This window comes from Manacus candei, unplaced genomic scaffold (assembly GCF_025592945.1).
Source record: "Manacus candei isolate 608988 ecotype Guabito, Panama unplaced genomic scaffold, ASM2559294v1 h1tg000050l, whole genome shotgun sequence".
NCBI lineage: Eukaryota > Metazoa > Chordata > Aves > Passeriformes > Pipridae > Manacus > Manacus candei.
In genome coordinates, this window is record NW_026138098.1 from 25,207,785 (window position 1) to 25,233,897 (window position 26,113).

At 39.3% G+C, this 26,113-nt stretch overlaps 1 protein-coding gene across 8 annotated transcripts in view; it reads left to right on the forward strand.

Moving 5' to 3' along the window:
• The window catches only part of ZMIZ1 (zinc finger MIZ-type containing 1), a 347,321-nt gene that overhangs the window by 194,304 nt on the left and 126,904 nt on the right, over nt 1-26,113 (forward strand). For all 8 annotated transcript variants that reach the window (XM_051800871.1, XM_051800869.1, XM_051800867.1 and 5 more), the window contains 2 exons: nt 12,314-12,427; nt 25,088-25,193. In XM_051800871.1, coding sequence (XP_051656831.1) covers nt 12,314-12,427; nt 25,088-25,193 — 220 coding nt within the window. The remainder of the gene's footprint in view (nt 1-12,313; nt 12,428-25,087; nt 25,194-26,113) is intronic.

Here is a 26,113-nt window from a genome sequence, read left to right on the forward strand (position 1 = left end):
TTCAGCAACTGGGTTTTTGGTCGCTTGCAATTCAGAGGAAAATAGAATTCTTTGTATATTTGCATAACTGTTTTTACGTGCTGAAATGTTTGAACTAATTCTTCTGCTCTTCAGTGTTATTGTTGCAGACTCATGTAAATGCTCAGCAGTCCTAAACATGTCATTTTTAGTATACTTTGGACTGGTTAACAAGGACTGCTGTGAAATTACAGCTGAAAAGATTTTAATAAAACTTCATGAAAATTTCACTCTTGAAGAACTTTGAAAATGAGAAGTATTCTTATGAAGAGCACGTTTATTTAGAATACACATTTTTTGGTTGTAGTCTAAAATGTTACAGGGGTTTTTAGCAGCTAAATATGAAATAACATATAACAATAAGGCTAATGGTGAAAAAGACCTTTTCCATAAAAAGACATTTGATGGGCCTCAAGTCTTACAGTTCTTTGGTTGAGTGGTCCATCAGTGCCGTGTTAGTAGCTGTATTTTTTTGGAGTTTTTTTTTCTGAGACCTATAGCCACAAATTCTTTTGTGCTCAGTCTGTTGGAATATTCCTCTGCTAGAGTTAAGTATGTGTAGGAAAAACTGACAGCAGACCAGCTTTCCTGGCTCCTCTAGTCCATTTAGAGACTTGTCAGTCAACATTCCTGCCCTATTAGATCCTGCATCCTTGTAGGGAAGCCACAAGGGAAAGAGTAAAGAGGCAATTTGCTAGAAACACTTCTGGGGGGGGTGGGGGAAGAAAGCACCTTCTTGTTGTTTGCAGTATTTGGCTGGTTTGTTTATCTGACAAGATTCCAGTGGGAGGAATATAAGCCATCATATTGTGAGGTGGAGTGGTAAAGTTGGGGTGGGCTCACTTTTCCCATTCCCAGTTCCGTTCCTTGCTTTACTGCAGCACCTGTCCTCAAGGGCCCTGGGGTATTAGTATTCTTAATATTAGATTTGTTATTATTCTTAGTATTTCCATTTCAAAATGGAAGATACACATCTTAAACTTACACTGAAGACCTCTAGTATCCACAATATTTGGTATAATTTTTTTCTTTTCTGTGCAGCTAACTAATCTGGCCTGTTGTTTAAAACTGTCTTTTGGTAAATAAGAATGAATATGTGAAAATTCTAGAAATCTGTAAGTTGAATCCATGGTGTCACCTTGGTGTCAGCTGAGCATAAGAAGTCGTTTTTGTCAGCAGCTGGATCAAACTGTGCAGTGAACATGTGACACATGTCTAGCTTCTGTCATGCCATTTCTGGCTCTTCCTTCATCCGTGTGCACTTTCTACTCGAGTTCCTGCTCTTGTGTGCATTGGTGCAACAGCAAATCCATAGTGGGATGACTTCCACAGTGTTTGCATATAAGGACCATTTACCTGTTCATAAAAGCAGAAGGTATTTTCAAAAAACTTGCGGTGGTGATAGTACTGTTAATAGTAAGACCTTCAGCCATGCAGATTTCTACCATTGTCTCTTGAAGGAGATATCTCCTCCTTGGTGGTGTTCACTCTGTATTGCTTCTGTAGCTTACCCAAGAAGAGCCCTAAATGTTGTACAGGGGTGGGTCACACAGGTGCCACAGGTGCTGTGGGCGGTTTTGTAAGCACATGCAAATGAAAAAGACAGATGGGGAAGCATTTTTCCTTTTGACTTTGAAATATCTCAGTAATGTCTAGCTGGCTGGTAGGACCTGTGAGAATAGGTTACATGAATTTTGCATCTTCCACAGTGGTTATCAGTTTGTGTAGTGGCCATTTTAAGTAGTCACCTTGAGATTTAGCTCTGCAAAGATTAAGAGATTAAAATAATAAAGTCAGTTGATTAAAAAGTGCTATAAAAAGCACAATACAAGAAAGTAAATTACTCAAATGAGTAAAAAAATTAACTGGGAAACAAAATATGTCCAGCAAATGCACTGCTGTTTGACTGGGTATGCTGAAGACTTAGTTATTTTTCAAAATCAGTGAATTTATTCTTCTGAAATTTAGAAAATGAATAAGTGTATTTCTTTAAAATAAATTTTAAAAGTACCTAAGTTGGAGGAATTGGTGCTTCCCCCCCCTCCCTTGCCATCAACTCACTTTATGCTCTTGGGTGGTGTTATTTCTCTTTAAAGAATGCACTATTGACAATAATCTTCCAGTAAAGGGGATGATGTAATACTTCATTAATGTCTTAAAAACACCTGATAAGGTAGGAACTGCATAAAAGAAAAGCACCAACCCCAACTTTTCATATGTACCTCAAATTATGAAATGGTCCATAACACAGAATTATTTATGTAGACACCCCACTTTACCTGAATCCTTCACTTAATCTTCTACTGAAAGACATTGTGAAAGCAGATTTTTTTTAAGGGTGACTGTTAAGCAAGTCTAGAACAAATAAACCTATTTTCATCAATAAAAACCATTAAAAATTTAAGTATTATTCTAATAATTAAACATTATTCTAATAGTGCAATAGTATTCTAACAAAGAGTATGGCCACTGCTTTGAGAAAATTAACTCCTTGATTTGTCAACATATTTAGGACTGAAACTACTGACTGAAAATCACAAGGGTGTTAGAGGAGAAAGCTCTGGTATCGTTGCAACGCCTGTTGGAATGATAAAGTTAAAGAAGCCTCAGCATTGTTGCTGTAGTCACATACAGAGACATCTCATGCTAGGATGATATGATAGGGAGATACTAATGGAAAATGGCTCGTTTCACTTACCAAGAAGAGCAAGTGAACTGGTTAGGCAAACCGATTTCGTAATTCGGTTGAGCTGTATTTGCAAATTTAAAGATGGGTTGGAGCCTTGCATGACTGAGTATGGCCTTGGAGAAAGAGCAAACAACTGTATCTTTGTCTTCTGGCTTTTAGCCTGTAAAATCACTGTTTGTGAGTGGTTGAGGAAAAATAATTCAGACCCCTCTTTTTACTTTCAGTCTTTATAAACCATACTGTTCCCGATGCTCTCAGCTGACACAGTAGCAGTCCAGGTGCTGGTGGTAAAAGAAGTATGAAGACTGGACAAACAATCGATAGGTTACTGTAAAGACATACTACCGCTAGCATGCCTCATTTCCATCTTCAGTCAGATCTGGACCACAGCCTTTACACCTCTAAGTCACAGTTTTCTCTTGGGCAGGTGAGGGTGGGGTGGAACAGCAGTTTCCGACGAAAGAAGTTTAATTTTCTGCATGTTCCCTTGTTTAACACAAAGTTTTATCTACGTATATCGTAAATCTATGTACTGCAGTTATGTAGATATGATAGGTACAGAGCAGGAAGATGTAATTCTGATCAGCAGATCTAGGGAGTGATTCTTATTTTAGCTCTTCTAGCTTCTGTGTATAGTGCTTGAGGATCAGGATGTTTAATCTATCTCTAACACTTTTGTAAAACTAACAGACAAGCCAAGGTTGCAATATCTTTCCTTTGCTCCAGCATATTCACATAGATGTGCAACCTTCCTCACAGAGCTTGTATAGGAGAGTCAGGCAGCAGAACAAGGCTATTCAATTACCAGGCACTTACTTTTTCTGAAACCAGTACTGATTTATACACACACTTTATACTAAAAGTGTGTGGAAATCTGTATTAGTTCACATTTTGTTCCCTTATAGCTCATAACAGGACAACTTGGGTTTTTTGCAGTTCAGTGATGCTGGTATTTTTTATTTGTTCTTTTTCTCATGTGTTTAGCATGTGATCTTGCCCAGTGTTTTCTTCATGTTAAAGTCTGCTGGTCTTTGCTCAGTATTTACCGTTTTATTTTGAAAAAGAAGCTGCAATGGACAAAGGGGGCAAAGGTGACTCCCTTTTGTTCTGTTTTTCATAAGTAGGCATGGCTAACATGGTTTTAATCTCTCTCTCAGTGTATCTAGTGCCTCTCAAAATGCGAGCTTAATAAAATATTTATAAAGCCTCCAATGGAATGAGCCATGTAAGTGCAAGATAATTCTATTAATTAGAGATCTCTCAATCTCACAAACACTAAATTGGGAGGGGGGGATTATCTGAATACAAAATGCACAGCTTGAGCCTTTTAATTTTTTGATAAATAAAAGAATCTTTGATACTGAAAGGGACTGTAGAGAATTGAACTATCTGTAACCATATCCAGATAAACAAAAATCACACTCCCAGAAGACAGAAAATAGCTCAATACTCCCCTCTATGCTCTTATAAAAGAAAAAGACCATTTGTTTTGAATATTCATTGAAGATGAGTTTTTAATATACTGAGTAGAGCTGCTTGTGGATAAGGCAAAGTGTGTGTAATCACAATTGACTGTAAAAAAAATTAAAATAGAGAAACCACCTATTTCAGGTTACATAATTTTCAGTGTTTAAAGCATATCCTTGGTTAGTGTCCTGTATTTCTGTAACCCCCCCGAACTCTGTGGCAGCCAGTGGAGGGCATGCCAGGGAGAGAGAGAGTTCTTGATGGATGGGGGTCTGGAGTAGAGACCTGTGCATAGGAGGAGGAGACGGGCCTGTGGTTGGGCTCACTCACAGAGCTTGCTCAGATTTTAAAGTACTAAAGGCTCTATTAATGTCTAAAAGCAAATGGCCTTGGCTGATTTGCAGGTCTTATGGTGCTGAATGAGCTATCAAATTTAAGTCTAGTGGGAACATACTTGTGCACTGAGTAATACACAGAGAGCAGCCTTGTCTCCCCTCGGTTATGCTGTATCAAGGGCATCTGACGGGATCCTGTTTGCATTCTTAAGAGAAGTGATTAGTTTTTGTCTGGGAGCTGAACCCCTTTGCCCAACATGCAGGACCACCATAATTCTGCTTCTGGGTTATTTCAGTTGAAGGGCATGTAATCTCTTTCTGTTCTCTCCGCCCTTTCTCTTTCCAGGTCCCTTTCTTTCCTACTCCCCTCTTCACCCCCCTTCAGTACAACAGTGCATTTTCATTACATGTGATTGCAGGCATGTCTGGATGAATATTAAGATAAACAAACAATAGTCTGAATCTGCCAAAGCACCTAGTCACAAAATCCTGTCTCAAGGATCAGAGTCAGATATACACCAGAGTTAGAAAAGTCGTGTAGACATGGGTCTGCTCCTCCATCAGCCATTATCAATTGGTTTTGTTCCAAAGGAACTATGGTTACTGCATTTACAGTTTTGAGCATCTTTATTTTTATATAAAAATTTCTATAGCTACAGCATGGTTTGTTTTGTTATTAAATTCCTAGATTTTACAACCATATGAGAATTTTAATTTCCATTGTTGTGGAGAAAGGCTTGAAAACCTGCATCCTCACAGCTGAAAATGGCAAGCAGATCCTGTGAACTTCAGAGTTGTATACATGTGCATTTCAAATGTCATGAGCTCTATGCAAAGTTTACGTCATCTGAATATCTGGCTTATCATTTGGAAAAGATGGGCTTGGTACTGAGTTTTATATCACTTGAAATTCTGGACCTGTTGCAAAGTTTTGAGAACACATAGATTAACCTGTTGTCTAAACTTGGCTGACGTCTGAGGATTAACCCAAGAGTAAATATGTACAATATCAGAACAATAAAAGTCAGTTTTTCCTTTTGGCACCTTTCTTTTTATGCACTGTGTTTTATGGAGAATAATGAGGAATATTAAAACCAAAAATATTTCTCTAGGTTTAAATAACTGAAAGTACCATTATTTTTAAAAAAGGAGGATGTTTTGAGGTGGGAGTATTTATGCTGTATTAACTGTGTCTTCCTCTTAAATTGATGGTATAGCTCCACCTTTGGGAGAAGTTTCATGATGCGTTTAATCCAAAGCGGCTGCTGAGAGCAGGGTCCTGGCAGCTTCCAAGCCCTACCTTTTGTTTGCTGCCACTTCCTTTGAGTCAGGTCTAATGATTGTGTGGTCACATGATTGTGGGGAACCTCACTGTAAGTGATGACTGAAAGTCAGCATTTGGGGGGTTAGTTCATGGTCAGAACAGCAAGTGTGGTCTGAGGCACTGAAAGTGGTGGAAGTACGTGGTTTGGCAAAGAATCTCTCGGGGCAGCTTGCCATGAGGCTAAGCATTATCAAGGAGATGTATCCTTAGTTTTAGGTCAACTTCAGTCTAGCACTGGTATGAAAAAATTATGTGCTGTAACCTGTGCCCATTCCTATGGGCACCTGAATGGCCTGCTGCTGGAGCAACTCACACTGCTGCTGTATCCCCCACTAGTGCTCAGGTTCAAGGACCTACGCTGCATGCCTTTTTGGGAAGCCAGTGCAGCTCAAATTGTTATGTAGGATGGGGCTAGTTCACCATGCAGCCATGTGTCCCCTTGTGCTGTGCAGGAGAGCAGGAGGAGAAGGCAGAGCCGTGGGAGACAGGAGCCTGTCAGGGCTGGCAGCCACCACTGCTCGCATTAGCTGTCAGTGCTTGAGGAACAGCAGCCCAAGCTTTCTGTCCTGCAGGAGAGCAGCTGCCTCCTGGATTTAGTTTCCCCAATTGGTGTACCAGAACGCTTGCCAAGCGTGCAGCCTTGCCACATGGTGTGCAGGAACGGGTTAATTCCAGAGCAAAGAAAAGGCTACCTACCATCTCTGTGTGTTTTCTTTTTCTGTGCACTGAAAAGCTCCCTGTGTTGCCAGTGTTTTCTGTCGCTAATGCAAAATTCCCAGACTCGCTGATTAGTGAAGCTAGACAGTAGACAGGGTCCAAGTGGCTAACCATGTGAGAAATTCAGTGACTGTAGGCTACTGTTAATTAACCTAGAATCTAGCAACATGGCACAGTGTCTGTGTGATAAGTTATATTATCTTCAGCAGTTCAATTAAATCAAGGAGTGAGACACAGAGCAGACGTAACTCGGCAAAACAAACAGACAACTTGAGTCAGCCTTCATAATTTGCTGCGACATCACGTAAATAAATGCAGTAACTTGTTTAGCATAGTTAAGCAGTTTGCTGCTCAAAAACTTATTTGCATGACATCTCATTCTGAATAGGTTAAGTTGTGGCAAATTAGGTCTGTGCCTTCAGTCTAATGTATTCCACAGAAAAGAGGAAAAAAATCCTTCACCAGAGATGTCATTTGTAAATTGAAATTCTACATTTGTTTTCTATAGTAACAAACTGGAACATATGGATTTCGTGTTTAAATGATTCACTTTCCATACCATTGCTGTCATGTTAGCATTTCTTGATGTGTGTGAGATAATGTTAAGCCTCTGTAATTGCTCTTAATTTTGACTAATATTCTTCCATTACTTACTAGACTGCTCTAAGATACACAAGTGTACATGTGGGTTGCAGTCTTCTATATTTAGAGGAGATAAGGCTGTTGTCCTTGCCATGTTTCAATGTGGATAATTGGTTTCTGTCTCTAAAATCATATTGAGTCTTTGGTTGCAGGAAGTGGTTTGCACCCACTTTGGTGTGGGTGTGATGACTGATAGTACTCAATTGTGCTTTAGTATCCTTCTAAAAAATAAGATCTTTATTATATATGCTTGTTTAACTCATAGCGGTCTGAATTCATATGTGGAATGAAGGTTATATTTTTGGGCCCATTGCAGAGTTTTTATTGCATGTTAAGACTTTTTGATCACTGTTTGATGGGAAGGGAGTAACAATTTCAAGTGGTGGCTGTACTTTGAAGTGTTTGGACCAAAATTGCCACGTGTCAGCTGTTGTGTGTAACTCTCGATGTGAGTGTTGTTGTTGTCCTCACTCCAGGCAACTACAGGGCAGTAAACCATGGAACAGGCTCACAGGCAGTTGCTGCAAAATCTGATGAATTTGTGACCTAATGTACCTGCATCCTCTGCCTCACAAATTTGTATGTCCTCACAAATTTACAAAGATAGTCTGTTCTTTATGTAAATGGAGCGTTTAAGCCAGAGGTGGTCACAAGCAGCAGTAGATGTTCCCATCTTCCCTGGAATCCCCCCCCGCCAAATGTCAGCCCAGTCCTCAGAAGAGGGGTTTGGTGGTACAGTTTGCTCTTCTTGGACATAGTAAAATGGAGAGTGTAGTGGGTTTCTGTGGCTGGGTTTTGGTAGCAGGGGGAGCTACAGGGGTGGCTTCTGTTAGAAGCTGCCAGAAACTTCCCCTGTCTCCTGGAGCTAATGCCAACTGGCTCCAGGATGGACTTCCTGCTGCTGGCCAAGGCCGAGCCAATTAGGAGTAATAGTAACACCTCTGTGATAACATATTTAAGAAGATTGTTGCGCAGAAGAAATTCCAGCCAGGGAAGAGCGGAGTGAGAACATGGGAATAACAATGTAGACACCAAGGCCAGTGCAGAAGGAGGGGCAGGAGGTGCTCCAGGCACCGGAGCTGAGGCCCTGCAGCCCGTGGTGCAGCCCATGGTGGGGCAGCTGTGCCCCTGCAGCCCATGGGGGACCATCGGGGTGCAGAGACCCCCCTGCAGCCCATGGAGGAGCCCGTGCTGGAGCAGATGGATATCCGAAGGAGGCTGTGACCCCGTGGGAGGCCCAGGATGGAACGGGGTCCCGCTGGAGACCTACTGCCCGTGGAGAGGGAAGCCCACACTGGAGCAGGTTTTTCCCGGGTAGGACTTGTGGCCCCTGTGGGGGACCCACATCAGTACAGCTCATCCATGAAGGACTGCACCCCATGGAGGAGTGACCCACAGGACAGCAGTTTGGGAAGAGCTGGTGCCCGAGGGATGGACTCACGCTGGAGAGGTCCATCAAGGACTGTCTCCCGTGGGAGGGACCCCACAGGAGCAGGGGAAGGACTCCACAACCCCCATTCCCTGTCCCCCTGCACTGCTGGGGGGGAGGAGGGAGAACGTGGAAGGAAGGAGGGATGGGGGGAAGGTGTTTTTTAAGACTGTTTTATTTCTCACTCTTTGGTTCTTATCCTGTTAGTAATAAATATAAGTACTATCCCTCCTTTGAGTCTTGTTTTGCCCGTGAAGGTAATCACTCACTGACCTCTCCCAACCCTTATCTCTACTCATGAAATCTTAGCTGTTTTTTTTTTTTCTTTCTGTCTCCTCTAGTTGCAGAGAGAGAGTGAGTGAGCAGCTTTAGTGGGTACCTGGTATCTGGCCAGGGTCAACCCTGACAAAAATCTTCTGCTGTTTTCTCTATTCCGCAAACCAGACCGTTCATTGAAGAGCTACAAAGAACACAAGATTTCTTAGATCTAAAATAAATGACTCTGAGAGACTGTCCCTTCAGAGGGGGTCCCTTGTGATCCCTGCAATAATGATACACTCACATGCATCAAGTACTTCTGTGATTTCTATTCAGGCTAAGGGAATATTAGGTTTGGGGTGTTATAAATTATTAGACTGAAAATCTTCTAAATTTTTTCCATTATAGAAATTGTTATGTTTCACTAATAACCTTCTAAAAAGCAAATGATACTGAAAGCAATCTGGTAAATAACTCCTTTGTTCAGTTCATTGGCTTTGTTCATCTCTGCTTCAGATTTTATTCATACAAATTCTCTCCACTTATTGAAAACATGACTGCTTGTAAGCATGGTGGTGTTAGGTGGCCCTTCACTAGTAGCTTTGAAGATAAACCAAGATGTGTCATAGCCAGATCCGGTTCATTGTCACTTTTTTCTAAACCATCTACTAATGAGGTGATTTTTTTCCCCCTTGTTTACATGAAGCACAGTTTCAGACTAGACTCTTCAGGCACATGCCTTGCTTCTGTCAAAATGCTGCCAATAATTTCAGTTGAAGAGGATAGAGCTATGCATGGGAAATGCTTCACAACAAAGCTGATGGATGGATCTGGCATAAGCTTTGTTTTGTACTTCTGTTCTTGGATCGAGAGCTGAGAAAATCTCTTTAATTTCCTGCTCAATGAATATAGTAGATGTAATATACTTCTCAGGCAGGCTTTTTGTTGTGAGGATGTGAATGACGTTGGGGCTTTTTTGCCACAGGTACAGTGTTTAAGTTGTCAATAAATAAAAATCACAGTAGGCATTTGGAATGTCTTCTTGCAAAACTTAGCGAAGGAATTGTACCTGCCTTCATGCTTTGATTCGTGCTGCATCTTCTCCTTGTTTTCCACAAAAATAACCTTGCCCTCTGTAATGTGAAAAAGAAAAGCTGGAGAAGAACCTTAATTTAAAACCATTAAATCTGAGAAATATATCCCAGACAGGGCTGCATGAGACATTGCAAGAAGTGTCCCTGCAGGACTGGCTTTTCTCTCATCCCATAACCTACTCAAATCCACTCCACAGAGGCAGAACCCACTGGTATTCTGACAGCTTTTTCTTATGCTTTATTTGGGGGTTTTTTAGCCTATAATGGAACTAACAGAATTGTTTATCTTGACCAATGAGTTTCTAAATGAGTTTCAGTTGGGTAGTTGCATTTAAGAAGTCAGGATTTCAGTATCCCCTCTGTATTTAAGTGGGTTATGATACTGTGCCTCAGGGCTCAGTTGTGATCAGTGAAATAACTTTATGGAAGGTTACAGAACAAACAGTTACACCAAGTCATTGAGGTCACCCCTGCTTTGGCACAGGCAAGTAGAAGGAGCAGTAGTCACTGAGAGATTTGGTGTCAGGCAGTCAGGCGGGAGGTTTAAATGAAGCCTTCAGAAAGGCATCCTTTTAGCTTTTACATGTACAATTCATAACCCAAACTGCTGGCTCTTCATGGGACCCTTTTTTTTTAAGAAGCCTTAAAATATGACTTCTTAAATTTATTTACTTGGATTCTTCTCTTTAATTTGTATGCACAACAGGTTGACTCCTCCAACAATTAGATGATCAGCTGGCAAAGAAATGTTATTCTGAAATGCAGCCCAGCTAAAGCTGTCACTGGATGGTAGTGTGAACTGTAGTCCATGTTGGTAGAGCAGAGGATGAAAACTGCATTGCACAATGCCTGTGTGCTTTTTCAAATTCTGCTATTGTTTTAAAAATCCATGCCCCACATGTCAGTCATCTCTTGTTAAAACAAGGCCTCTGACCAAGAGCCTTCATTGAATAAGAATTATTCAACGTAATGTGATCCAAAAGCTCACAAACCAGGAACTTCTCAAAACGTGGCATGGGAGGAATTATTTTTTTCTTTCATTTGTCTTGAAGTTAATACATGCAACTTCTCAGGCATGAGCAGATGAGGGGAGGAAAAAATAGGTTGTGAACGTTATAGTTTATCCAAATGCTTAGGAATGAGTAGTCATGTTTTCCCAAATTATGCAACTGATTCAAAAATAATGATATATTTTAAAAATTATGCCTTTGGGATTTGTGCCTTCTGGATAAAACGCTCATATCATTTTCATGTTTTTCTCAGCAATTCCAAGAATTATAAAACTACTATTTAAAAAGATACCAACAATTCATAAATATTCTCTTTTCTTCTTGTTTCTGGAGTTTTCACTGAAATGTCTAGCATCACCAGAACTGGAGAATTTAGTAGCAATATAACTGATGTAAATTGAATTCCTTCTTTCCTGTGCCCTCCCTCTGCTCCTGCTAAAATGTTGGAATACTTTGGTAATGTAGACAGTGAGGGATAACAGTGGGAATAATGGTATCAGGTAAGTTTACTAAATGCCTCTAAAACCAGGACTACAGGTTGTTCAGTACAAAGGCAGAGATTAATTGTGACAGTTAAAAAAATTCCTTTGCCCACTCAGATTTTAGAACAAAACTAGATTTTTTTTTTCCTCTCAAAATCCTGCCACCCTCTTCAGGAGGGGTAGGGTTCCACTCTGAAATTTCTATGTGCCTTCCGTGCATGTGAAAACACCTCAAATCTTGGCAGTATCTCGCCACACTTTAGTTAAGAAATAATCCTCCATTTTTCATCATCCTGAAGTTGATCAGCCAAATTGCTCATGATAATATGTTATGAGGAACTGAAACCAAAGCTCCTAGAAGGGATCAGTATAGTAAATGTGCTTTTCCCTGTCACTGTCATATTTGCCTCATCGACTGGCAGCAAAGATTGAAATGCTGACTATTGGAAGGTATGGCTGTGCTGGCATTTTCCCACAGTGGGGCGTTAGCCCACATCAAAGACACTGATCATAAGACTGAAATTTTGCTCAGTTTGGGCTCGGACAGTTTTGATTTCCAAGTAGAATCCATTATGATTTGCAGGTAGGAGAGGTGGTGCTATGGAGGAAAGAATTTGGGGAGCTCTGGTATTTCAGCTACAGCTTGCCTCTAATTAATGAGTTCATGTCAGAAGACTGTGTTAACAAGAATGAAGTAGGATTTTCTGCATTCACAGTGCAATTTAAAGTCTTGCTTTCAAATTACACGGTGTTCCTGTTTTCCAACCTTTGCAATAATGTGATGTGGAAAGGAACATGTGAGCCCTTGTGTGTGTTATTTACCGTGTTGCTTTGTCTTCCCTTTCCAGCACTTACAGAACCCAGCAAACTTCCATAATGCAGCAACAGAGCTCCTGGACTGGTGTGGAGACCCCAGAGCCTTCCAGAGGCCGTTTGAGCAGAGCCTGATGGGTTGTTTGACGGTATGTCCACTCCACTGTGACGGTGGTTCCCGTTCTGGTTGTGGTTTATACTGTGTGCAATCTGTTGCGGCCGAGGGAACTTGATTTTCAGAATCTATGTTTTGTGGGATTTTTTGTCATTTTACCCTAAACAAATGAAGCCGGACCCTAACAATGGTTTATTTGACTCCATTGCTTAACAGGAAGCAAGATGCAGTAACAAGAAGCTAAAGCATAAAAGGCATAAACCTTTTTAGTTAGATTGCTTACAAATGCACAGGCTAGGTTACTTGTTATGCACATACAACATTTATTTCATAGTTTGAAATTGCTAAGTGAACCATGTTCTTATGAAGTTAATGGACTTTTCAGGTATTTATTTTCCTTTGGCATTTTTGGTAGTACTGAAGGACTACTTGTCTTCTATTCTAAGTAAGCTGTGCTTTCAGCTAAACAGCGTTGCTGACATGCCTGTTCAGCTTACTTTGTTACGTATATTGACTGCAGGTCTAATCCTGACATACTAATTCCAACAGTTTTATTGATTTCAGTGCTTTTCTTTCCATTCAGTTTTTATTAAGACCACTGTAGTTCCTAAAGCAACTTCATTATAACGCATTAAAATACGTATTTGTGTGCTCACAACAGCATTTTTTGTTTTGAAAATTTTATTTCCCGCACACCCAGCAGCAGCAGTCCAAAATTGTTACATGGAGTCAAGACTTTAGAAGAATTAAATTGTGACTGGGAGTGTTCAAAAGCCTCACTGCAATTTGCCAAACAAGTTGATATAAATGAATAGTCACAAAGGAAAGCGAAATTCTAAAATTATTAATGAAGCAACCATCATCGTATTTTTTGGGGGGAAGAAGTGTGTGGATTATTTTCATGCACTACATAGCTGATATATGTAAAGCAGACACTAAGACTGAGACTTAGTTGCCAGAAATCCAAATGTTAAGGAATGGCTCCATCTTAATGTGCTCTGGTGTATAGCATCCCTCAGATTTCTATGTCAAAAAATTCAGAATAAATGCAGTGATATAAGGAGGTGCATATCATTCTGCCAGTCAGAGAACGAATGAAATAAAGGAAGTTAAAATGTTAATATTTTCCAAAGATAAGATATTTAACAATTCTGTTTGAAGTAAAAGTTATCTGTAACATCAATTATGAGGAAAAGATCATAATATCCGATATGACCATACCTATATTTTATTTATGCTTTTTTAAAACTTTGCTAGCATTTTTCAGGGTAGTATTTGGGAAAGGAGACATTCACCTCAAGTATAATTAGGCAGCCTGTGCACAGTATTTTTCTGCAGCCCCCTGCTAGAACAGTGTAAATCTGACCTGCGACTTCCTTGCTGTTTCAACCTTTTCTTTCTACGTAAGCAGATCTGCAGCCCTGCCCAAGTGCAGGGTCAAAATAAGGTCTGACTGCCAGTGATTCACTCTGTTCACGGAGTGTACAGAAAGTGAGCAGGAAAAGCTCCATAAAAACTAGTGAGGTAAAACACACAATACCTTGTTTTCAGTGTATTGAAATGAAAATACTACCTTTCTTCTGACAAGAAGGAAAGAAAAAAAATCTTACTATCTAAATACTGTTAATATTTGAACCTCATGTATTGCTTTGCTTCATAGTTCTCCCTGAAATATGAACAGGGTGGCGTGTCCCCCTTTCCCAAGCTTGTTGTGGAAGAGAACTATCTGCAGTGTAGGACTGACTGGCAGCAGCATCTTTATCACATTTTGTAATCTCATTATATTCCTGAGAAGGAAATAACACAGGAACTTAACTAGGTGGCTTGTTCTGTTTTAGATAAATACATGGGATTTGCAGAATGCATATAAACTGTGATGAGTATGTTTCTTGTTCTTAATTTTAAAATTCCTCTAGGGAAGATATTCTTTAATTTCTCACTATGGACATCCCTCTTCCTGCTTCCCCTCAAACAGGCTTAACTGTGTGATTGTACTCCAAGAAGTTGGTACTTCCTGTATCTTCTTAATACAATAGCAGTGCAGTGGGCAAAATCTCCTTTGTTTTATTTTATTTTCATTTTACTCCTAACAAGAATTCTTTCTATCTGAGTTTGCACGTATGTAATTTCTTTCTGAAAGGTATATTTTCAGGCTTGTTGTTCTCTTACAGGAAAATGGGTTTATGTATTTTATTTAACAAGCATGATAGAACTCCAGCCTGTTTCCAGACAAATTATTAAGAAAGTTGTAAATAAGTAAAAGACAGCTGAAATACTGGAATATCATGAGTAACTTTAACATCATCGTGCTTAGATGCCTGTTCTATACTACCAGGTACAAGTTTTCTTTAATGCTGAATAGGTTTATCAGTGTCCTTCTTTGTGAGGATTATGCTAAAAGAAAAATGAAAAATCAGTGTGAAAGTGTGTTCAACCACTGAAAGGATTATTGTTTTATTTTACAAACCAAATTCCCTTAACAATTCCATATATTTGGATATACTTTTTAAAGCAAGTAATCTCTCCCATCACTACAACATTTGAGCTGGGTGGTTCCAAAAGGCATTTAATTTGGAAATTCTACAAATACTAAGAATTCTTGCTTGCTTATAAGGCTTCCCTTCTGTAGTATTCGGAATAATTTTTTTTATTTTTTATGACATTCTGTTCTGTTAACTCTCTGACCAGGGAAAAAGTGGTATGCTAAACTGTTCTGGAACCATCAAGGGATATGAAATCATCATGTCCTATGAGTGGATAATACAATATATACTAATCCAAATTGAAACATATTAATATGTCATGACTGCAGAAGGACAAGCTCTCTCAGGAATGTTCAGGCTATCCATTCACACACTGGAAAGTTCAAATGCATCAGGTGTAATGACAGAGCATCAAAACTGATCTGTTTTCTTATGAATAGCCAATTAAATGGTACCTCTGGTATAACAATTCTTTGCATCATTTAAGTCTTACCTGTAGTCTTTTGCAAAAAATTAACCAATTAGATTTAATCCTATTAATAAAAGAAAAATATGCTCACAGTCTTGAAATTATGCTTTAAGAGCTGGTTCCTAGAAAGTTGTTCTGTTTACCCAACACCCCATCTTGGTGTCGGGACTGTAAGTAATGTCTGGTTCACTTAATAACACCTGTATGTTTTTATTCCTGTTGCCTGCATCTTACACACCCTGGATAGATGCAGAAGTTTGATCTTAGGAATATTCTGCCTGGGCATTAGCAGAAAAGCTTCCAGCTTCATTTATGGAATTGCTGGATTTGATAATACACACACACACACACACACACACACACACACACACATATATATATAGGCTGTTATAGAAGGTTTTCTTAAATGCCAGCACTTAGGGAAATCTCGATGACTTGAAAGTTTCATGCATGAGCTAAACAGCAAGTTTTGAACAACAATATGTGTCTAGTGTTTGGTTTTCCTTGGTCATTTTTTTTCTCTTTTAGAATAATATGTGCACAGTAAACATACTGGCTATTAGCAGTAGATAGCTTGATATTACTGGAGCTACACTTGCTACTATGGGCTCCAGTAATGTTGTATGCAGCATAACAGGAGTGATTTTTCTTATCTCAAGAACAAACTCAGGATTTGTTACAGCAGCTAAGGTATGTAAACTTCATTTAACTAGTTAAAAACTTTGTGTTTGTTATATAGGATCCTTTAAATGATTGCTGTTTTAGAGGTGAAATAATTTCTGTTTATGGTAAGGAAATTAGGCTAATGCTGTCAAGGCCTACAAATAAAACTGGAGTAATTCTCAGTAATTTGCAGTGCAATCAAAGAGAAAAGGTTTAGGGTACACAGGTGAACCAATGGCTTGTGCCATAAAAGGAAAATATTTTTCCATGAACTAAGCCCTAAAAGCTGAGCCCACTTCTGGCCAAAACGTCTGTGACTGCATATGCATTGTCATTATGTTCAAACAGTTCTAGCAGACACCAATTCTAGAGCTTAACTTTTTGTACTTACCCATTACAGGAAATCACCAAAGTGAGTGGGTAATAAAAGTTTATAAAGAAAACACATTTCAACAGATAAATAAAAAGTCAAGGATAGAGTGGTAAGCTTTGAATCTGTTTTGTTCCTTGCAAGCTACAAGCTACAGAAAGGTTCCCTTAAACAGCTGTTACTGAAGTCATGCAAATGAATTATGATCTTTCTCAGAGACAATAAGTGCTCTTCTGACTGGCCAAGAAAAGCTAGGTGTTACTTTTCGACAGTAGTTATTTTCAAATCAAATACAACAGTCTGTAGGCCAGAAACTAAATTATAATTGAAATCATTGATTCTATAAATTATTGAAACTGCAATGGATATGGTGCTCTTTGGTATGTAATATTACTTCTTGCATAGTGTTATGGGGAGCTAATTAAAACAGCCTCCACTTTCCACAAACCAGATGTAGCTGTGTTTTTATTAACAATTTCTGATTCTAGCACTAGATTACATTATGGCAAGGCTGATAGTCTTGATAAATTTAAGGCTATCATTCTCTAAAAATGTACTGTATATGGCATTACCTTATGGTCTCCTGAAAGAAACAGGTTCAGTTATACACAGCAGTTGAAAAAAAATAAACCTATTTCGGTTGGACAAGGTTGTTTCATCCATTTCTGCCTCTTCTCAGGTCCACTCTAGTCTCGTCCCATGGGTCTGCTCTTGCGAAGCAGTTTAACATGTAAATGATCTTCCTGGAGGCATTGGCTAACATTTGTGTTGGTGCTGCAGCAGAAATGAAAATGAGGGGACAGCTGAGAGCAAAATGGACAGATTTACAGACTTGTCTTCAGTGAACGACAGTAAAGGCACTGCCTTGTTCTCTTCCTGTGCTTCAGCGTTACAAGACACCGAGTTTATTGTTCTTTAGGGCTCTTCAGTGTGTCCAACAAAGAAATAAAAGGGTGAGAGAAGCAGAGCTGTGTGCAGTTCCTCTGTAACTGTACCTAGGGGCTTAGTCTAAGAAATTAAAATCCAGCACTACGACAGTTTTGGACAGTGGGAGGAATTCAGGTATGCGGGGTGTGCTTACCTGAGCTGACTCCTGATCAAAGCACTGCATGTAACAGAGTTTCTCTAGTGAAAGTTGTGGTCTCTGACCACTGTGGTTAGGATCTGTGTCTCTCTTTGCGTCCAAAAGATGGCACTTCCTACCCCAGTTTGTCCACAAAAAACTATGCTGAAATAGTTATTAAAAAAGCCTCCCCCCCATCTTAAATGTTCTAGATTTTCCTCTCCAGATGTTAAGTCTACCTCAGTCATCACATGTGTGAAACTCCACCTGTGTTTGTGAGAGAAATATTTCTTTTTAAATTAAAAAAATAACACACAAAGCTGTAGTCCTAGCTGTACTCTGTTTAAGGGTTATGGATTACACTTAAATTTGTTGTGCTGCTTGTACTTCTTACTAGATCTCTGTATTGCTGATGAGAGTTGCTGAAATAACAATCATCTGTGATAAACTGCTATAATTTCATGTTTTAATGATACTGATACCTGGTACAATAATCTTTCGAATTGCATTTCTCTTTAGGAAATCCTAGAATTGAGACTTGAGATTTTTTTAGATCATTTTAAGGGAAAAAAGCTATTTGTTCAGTTTTCATGATACAGAAATCTATTTTTGCTTGTCTGATACATTGCGGAAAAGATAATTGATTTTAAAAATACATATATACTAAAAAAAGTAAAAAAATACAAGAATGGCATCTTTGAGTAATGTAAAGTTTCCACAACAGGATGCCTCAGACTGCAAAAGCAACAAGTTGAGCTAATGCTAATATGTTCACAAGGTATCTGCTGCTGCATTGACTTCACACTTACCTGGGTTCATTCTGTTTAATGCAGAAAAGTATGTAATGAAAAATCAACATGTGACATTCAAAAAATCAGATTTCAAATCAGATTGAGATCTGAACGTGTGTAATTACAGATGGAAGAGTTGGTTCAGCATCTCTCTACCCAGAAAATGGGAGGTTGCAGTGCCCATGAGCCCTGGAAATATTGCATTTAGTCTTTGTATCCAAGGCTTCCAGAGCAGAAAGTTCACGTGGAAGAAATTCTGTTTCCGTCATCCTCTCCATGCATCTGTCAAGCACACAGCTTTGTGTTTGCAGTGCATCACAGCACGACAGGGCTGTGTACGTGCTGTACCATCAGAGTACAACCAGCAGGCACAGAACACTCTGCTTCAGAGCAGCTCATAGTGCTACCAAATAGCTCACTCAGTATTGTTCGTTGTCCTATGACCTCATGGTGGTCTAAAGCCCTTTTACCTTAATTTTGTTAGTCAAGCAATGGATTATTTTACAGCCTTAAAATATTTGTTTGAGATGTGCTGCTATCCAAAGTAAAATGCTTTTGGAATTCCCTTATCGTTTTCTTCCTGTGGCCACTGTATGCTTCATGCAAATCATTGTTCAAAGTGTGCCAGGACTCAGGTGGCAACAGTATTGCAGTGACCCAGTGATCAGCTGGCTTAATTAAAGCGCAATCCCTCCCTCTTTTCCTCTGGGAAAAATTTCAGATGGAGAGGGTTGTGTATAGTGACCTTCTCTTTGATGTTTATGGTTGCTAGAGACATGCAGAGGAGGGGAAGAGGATGTAAAGGAGGAGGAGATACCCCTATTCTGCATGATTTATGTCACTGTTGCAGGAAGTGTCAAGAAGTACATGGCAGGCATACTGGTTTATTTTATTTTGAAAATATGATTCTTATCCACCTAATGGGGTGGGAAATAGATTTTAAGAAAACCATAGTTTGAATACAAGGCCTCGGTAAAGTCTCTTACATTTTCAGAACCTACTTAATGTCTGTTTTCAAGCATCAAAGGCAAGAAACTACTTAATGATATATAACTTCCCTGACTTGCTTTGACTGTCTGTATTGTTGAGGCAGCCCTTCTGCAACTGGAGTATAAGAGTCTCATCAGATCAGGACTTCAGATCACAGATTTCTTCCTCCTTTTCCCACCCCCCTTTTTTTTTTTCTGTTTGAGGCAGATCGCTCTTCATGTTGCAAAATTCCTCAATTTGCCTCCTGTTTATCTGATCTTTGTGTGCTACTGAGGGGGAAAAATTACCATCTACATTGCAGAATTCTAATTACAAAATTTCTGCTGTAGTCTTCAAACTGCATTCAGATAATTTCAAGTGTGCACAAGTGGCTGAACACGGAGCTGTCTGAACTAGCAATCAGCTGGCATTTTTAGTTTTGAGCAACCAGCAAATTGAATTCGTAAAATTCATTCTGATGCCAGCAGGGGGGGGTGCTCTTGACTGCTGCTAGTTAAGAGATTCATTGAAAGTGCAACATAATGGAAGGGAGTTTAGAAATAAGCAGTCATATAGCTCTCTTGATTAACAGGCCTGTTAGGTTGAGAGGTACATTGTTCTAGTACTTTGTAGTGTGATGACAAGCAGGGCCAGTAATGGAGCTTACCATGGTGAAAAAAGAGAAGGGAGAAATATTGCAGGTAAATTCAGCAGAAAGAAAATATGTTGGTAGCTGAATTTATTTGCTTTTTGTGTAATTAAAACCTCACTCTCATCATTTTCTTCTCGCTGTCAATGACCTTGAGAGTTCAGACATCTGGAACTCAGTAGAGCTGTGTCACAGGCAGTGAATGGAATGTCTCCTTTATAAATGCTGTTTATCTGAATTATTCAGATTAAAGATTTCAGAAGTCTGGGGTGATCTGTTTTTCTTATTGGCAGTTGGTGTTATAATAATGTTTGTTTGCAAATAAGGTATATGTTCCTTTAAAGACATAGGTTGAAATAGTTACCAGTGCCATATCTAAGTTTAAATAAAAGCTAGGTGTTAGAAGTGTGTTTATGGAATAGGCTAGCTTTTCTAAGATCTAACTGTCTGAAATGTTATTGTAGTATAGCATAGAGAAATATTAAGTGTTGAACCTTGGGCTGGCCAAGCACCTCTCTCAGTCATGATAAAGAATGATGATCTCAGTTTATGATTGTGGTACTGGCAACTATGTCTGTTATTTTTTTTTTAATGCACTACTTTTCATTGGAATTTTATGTTAGGTATGCTTAGGTCGACAAAGATACATGCTTACAGCATTGCAGAATGAAGTCATGGTTGAACACGTGGTGCCAGCTGCATTTTGTCTGAATTTTTGCTGGTGTGCTCAATTTGAATTTGCAATTAGAGGACTTAATATGTTTGCAAGTGGTACCACATCACTTAGCTGTTACGTTTAATGGATTATTGAAACTGTGTTGCCTTGATTCCATCTGATCAGCACGATTACCTGAGTAAGATCAAAATCACAGGAGGTTTCAAACGTGGTGGGATTCCGGGGACAGGATTCAGACTGAGCTGCATGGCTCCAGTCAGCAGCAGGTGTCAGGTTTGGCTTGGGATGGACCTAAGGGAGCCTGCCTACTCTTTTTCTCCAAGCTGGAATGCAATATAGTTACTGTCTGGTCTGCTGTAAATCCCCTTACCTTCCAAAATCCAGGGATTGATAGGTAGTTCATTCTGGTGCTTGATGATCCTTAATACCTCGAGCATTTTCCCAGTGTTTATCCTAAGTCACATGTACACTGACCAGATGAATATCTGCTCCTGATTTTCTGTTTGGACATTTGATTTTTCTTTCCTATCTATAGTATTTCATATATGTCTTTGATCTGGTTTTTGGAACATTTTTCCAGTTTATAAGTATTATTTTGAATTCTTACCCTGTCCTCTTAAGTGTTTGCATACTTTTCTGCCTGAAAAACCATTTAGAGGTTTTTCAGTTTACTCTGCTTCATTGTCCAAGTCAGGACTGAATACATAGAACTTACCTGTAACCAGGACAAGTTATGAATTTACTGAGGACTATTAATTAATAATCTGAATAAAATTTATACTGCTGTCATCTGGGCTATGTTCCTTTGTTACAGCAGTGTTATATAGGGCAATGTCAAAAGGCATATTAGAGTTAAGATATGTTAACTTGTCAAAGAAGGAAACTTCACAGTGTGGATAGATTCATGATGATGTTCTGTATTACTCACTTAATATTTGTTTAATAATATCGTTTTTATCTGTTTGGATACCTGTACTTTCTGAAATTCACCTTTTACTGCCTTAAAACCAGAGATGTGATGTGCCCTCAAGGTCTCTGTCTTGAATGAATTTCTGAAGATAATCATTAGCAGTTACAAAGTTTGCCCAGGCTAGCTCCTTTGAGGCCCTCTAAGGTAAATTTCACCAGGGTCTGCTGACCTGAATATATTAAACTTACCAAATGTCTTGTAGCTAGTTCTTTGTGTTTTCTGGATCATGCACCTATGACGCATTTGTCGTCTTGTTTCTGAGAATTCTCAGTGTTTATTTAAAAGGCCAGGAGGTCCCTTGCATACAGGTTCACTGGAGGAAAGCCTTACAAGTAAAGTACCAAGTGAGCAGTGTCTGACTTCAGTGGTGGACAACCTGGAACAGGATCCTTGGAGGGATATATGATCTATTCCATTAACTTTAATGTTGAAATAAAAGGAAGTCTTTAGCTGTCACAATTGAAAGAAAAGCTTTAAACTTTCATTATGGTTAATGCAAGAATTTGTAAGCTTGTAAAGAAACTGGAAATAAACGTGTACTGCCCTATTCATGTTGACCAAAGAGATCACTGAGGAATGGTGTGCAAAAGCCAAGAGCTCAGGGAGAAGGGACCAGAGAAAGCCCTCTTGAGCACGGTTCCACCAGTTCATTTTATAGAGCCTTTCTGCAGAGTGCATAGAAGAAAAATTTAGGTGGAAAATGACTCTTGGCAAAATGGAAATTTTATTAGAAATGTCTGCTTTCCATTAAGTATCTGTGGGTTTTGTTGTTCTTTTGAGAGGAAGAAGGAGTGTTCTTGCAGTTTGTCAGTGGAAGCACTTTCTTTCAAATTTAGATTTTTTTTTTACCTTTTTTTTGACTAAAATTTGTTTTGCCTCGCACTTTGCTTGAAAAAGTAGAACAATAGTTTAACTGGGTGACTTCTGTATACTCACAAGTTCAGGTTCCACCTTTTCATGCTTAGTCTTCTGCAATGCTTGCTGGGGTCCAGCTGCACCCTCTCCGAGGTGGGTGTTCACAGGCCGTGCCATGGCCATCAGTGCACTCAGCCCTGGGCTGTGCACCCTGGCACCCAAAAGCTCTGCTTTCTGCCACACTGAGTCACACAGCACTGCTTCCTCAGGTGCGGGAAATTAAGGAAACTCATGAGAAGTGGAGTGTAAAAGGCCTCAACCTGTGCTTAGGACTCAGACTGACCAAGGCTTTGCAGCCTGTTCAGTGAAGACATTGCAAGCAGATATTGGCTTTTGTGGTTTCTACAGTTCTCTGTAGTTCCTGAGTTACCTAGTAGAATTTTTTCCATAATTAGCAAGATGTCAGTTGAAAGTGGTGATTTGGCCTCTGGCCAGGAGGGTCTCAGTATTTGTAGCTTCATGTTTTAAAATGAATCAAGCATATAAACAGGCAATGCATTTCCTAAGTTACTGTGTGCTCACTGATTATCAGGTGTATCTGCCCTCATTCCTGTCCAGTTTCAAAAGAAGTAGTTTAGTGATTATGTGCTTTTTAAAAACAGAAAATGGGAGGGCCTTTTCTCTGTTGTTTTACAGACCTGATTGGCACTCTGAAACTTGTTCCTCTGTGATGGTACAATAGATGATGGCTAAAGGAGTTTAATTAATGTTTGCACACTAATGAGACATTGTTCTCAGGAGCCTTTTACAAGATGGTTTTTTAGAAGAGCTTTTTATCTGCTGTCTGCTCATGCCTCCCATAATATCTACTTGTTGGTAGCTGAAATACAGTGATATTGGAAATAGGAAAGGGGAACAGTTACATTTCCAAGTTATGTAAGTGTCTTCCAGATTTTATGGCAGCCCACCAGTCTTCACTCCTGTTGCTAATTTAGCATGAAACATGAGATATCTTGTTCTGCTCTCATTTTTTTTTCTTGTGAACACTTGTTGTTTTGGGTTGTTTTTAATCTTATTTTTGCAAGTTTGGACCCACAGTGTTCGCCATGATATTAACAACAGCCAGACTTTTGGGTGTAAGGGATTAAAAGCTGATCTGCCAAGTTGGAACTATTTTTTTGTTTTTCAAAAATAATTGCATTATTTCTTCTACCTTTTTTTTTATTTTTTTCTAGCTGAAACATGAAGTTGTAATTGTAAAGAAATGAGATAAAACAATAGGTGTGTTCTAGGGGTTTGTATTATTTTACTGATTATCATCAATTCTCATTTCTTTTCCCTGAAGCTCTCTACTCAGTTTTAAGGTTGAGAGGGTTAAATTTTGGGAGGGGACACTCCTACCTGGTAGAGTCTTGTGAATGTATAATTTCTAAAGTAATAGGAGCAAGAGAAACAACAAAAAAATCTACCTTGGAACTTCATTTCATGCTAATCCTTTTTTAAGAAATATTTGGTTCTTAATTGTAAATTAGAGAAGTACATATTGGGAAGAAGTTCAGAATAATGTTTGTAGATTATCACATATGTTAATTCTTCACTCTGTGCTGTACTGTGGTTTTTTGCTGGGATCCAGTTCTGGACACAGATAGTTGCAGTGTCATTAATTAAGAAAGAGGCTTTCAGATGAAGATAGGCAAAAGGGTATTTTCTTGTATTGTAAACTGTTAAGGATAGGAGCTTTCTTTTGGTTCACACAAGGAAATGGTGTTCTGTTTCTTGCGCAGTTCCTTGACCGTTTTTTCAACGCAAAGAAATAATGGCAATGTTAAGAATAATCTGTTTTATCTGTGCCTCTGAGTCTGAAGTCATCCTGTGCCACTGGAAGGCAGTAGAAAAGCTCTGCTGTGTGTAACTTCAGCATCATTTGGCAGAAGGACTGTGGTATTGTGTTTGTACTGTGCAGATTTTCATGAGGATATGTTCTTGGCCGATAGCTGAGTCGCTGGCTTGGAGAAATAGTTGACTGCTTTTCATCCTTAACTCCAGTCTCTGATTTGCCTAGTTTTGCCAGTTCTTCTAGATCAGTCAACAACAACAACAACAACAAAATCGTCTTTCCCTAATTTAATGTGTTTGGCAAATGCTTCTTTCACGGGCCTATTTATTCTAAAACTGTAGTAAATGTGCTTCCCAATATGGTATTGTTGAAATGCAGCAACTGTGGCACTGATCAGGGCGTGGGAGAACACTATCCATCAGTGTGGAGAGGGCATTTTGACCTAAAGGACCTGGGCACTGCCCTTGAGAACAGGGCCAGGAACTGTAAAACAGAGACAGAGACCAAGGGATTTCTCATCCTCAAGTCTCAAGTACAGTAAAATGTATTCTGTACAATCTTTACATACATTGCTCTTGCATTATTTCTTCTGGCTTTGACTCTCCAACTTTCACGGAAGTACCAGGCCTTTCTTCTGGCTTTGACTCTCCAACTTTCACAGAAGTACCAGGCCTTTCTTCTGGACAGTGGTCAAATAACTGGATCATCAGAATACTCCTGTGTTCAGTTTGCTGTGCTTGCTTTGGAAACTACTGGACAGCAGTGCCTCATACCATGTTTGTACTGTGGCTCTTGCAGCAGATTCTGTTGTCTAACATTAGTGCTGATAAGCAGGTTGATATAACCTTGCAAAGAACTCAAGTAACCCCTAATGAAGCTTTCTCTCTTTCCCTCTGCAGGTGGTTAGTCGAGTGGCAGCTCAGCAAGGATTTGACTTGGACCTTGGATACAGGCTACTGGCAGTATGTGCAGCCAACAGGGACAAATTCACTCCAAAATCAGCTGGTAGGAAAAGCCTTTTTTTGGTGTATTATTGAGTCTTGGATGGTCATATTCTGAATAAGTGCTACCTGCAACTCTCTTGCGTTCTTCAAAAAAAAGCAAAACCAAAAGCAAACACGTATTTGGTGGTAATAGTGCTGTTGCTTTTAGCATTTTGATGACATGCTCTTCTGAGGAGACATGACTTTGGAAATTTATGTTTTCCCCAACTGGTGCTGTTCACTGCCCTGTTTGATCTTATGGATGAAATGTTGCTTCCAGAAGCATGGATGTTCAGTAATTTTGTGGTGGGAATGAACACACTCAGACCCCTCCATCTTGGTAAACCATTGATTTTCTGTCATGTGTCAACCTCTGAATCTTTCACATTCATTCTGCACTTCTGATATATCTATTGCAAGTAGTTCCTTGACTTTATATGTCTGTGGAAATAAATACCATGGTTTCTCGTACATCTAGTCATTAGCTGTAGGATTTTGAGCCAAGAGTAGTTAGCAATGCTATTGGTGTAGTATTAAGTAGGCATTTTTCCAGTATTTTACAGCAATAATCTGTTACAGGGCTCTGATCAAGTAGCAGTATTTGATCATGATGTATTGCCATTGCTCCTCTATATAGTAAAAGCAGAAAACGCACTTGAGGGTCTTTCTGCTGCTCACATGTTCAATTTAACTGGAGCATTTAATTCTGGTTCTCCTTTTCTTAGCTGATGAATGTCAACATAATGTGCACTGGCTTGGAAAACAGGAAGATAATTGTTCCATTCCAGACTGAGCATGGATAACTTTTCTGCTTAGTACTAAACTGGTATGCAGTCCCCATTTTAGAACATCAGGAAAGGTTACCTTCTTCCAAAACAGTGATTTGTAGCCAACTGGTTGGGTGTTAACATTTCTTTTCATGTTCCTTTTATCTTTACTCAT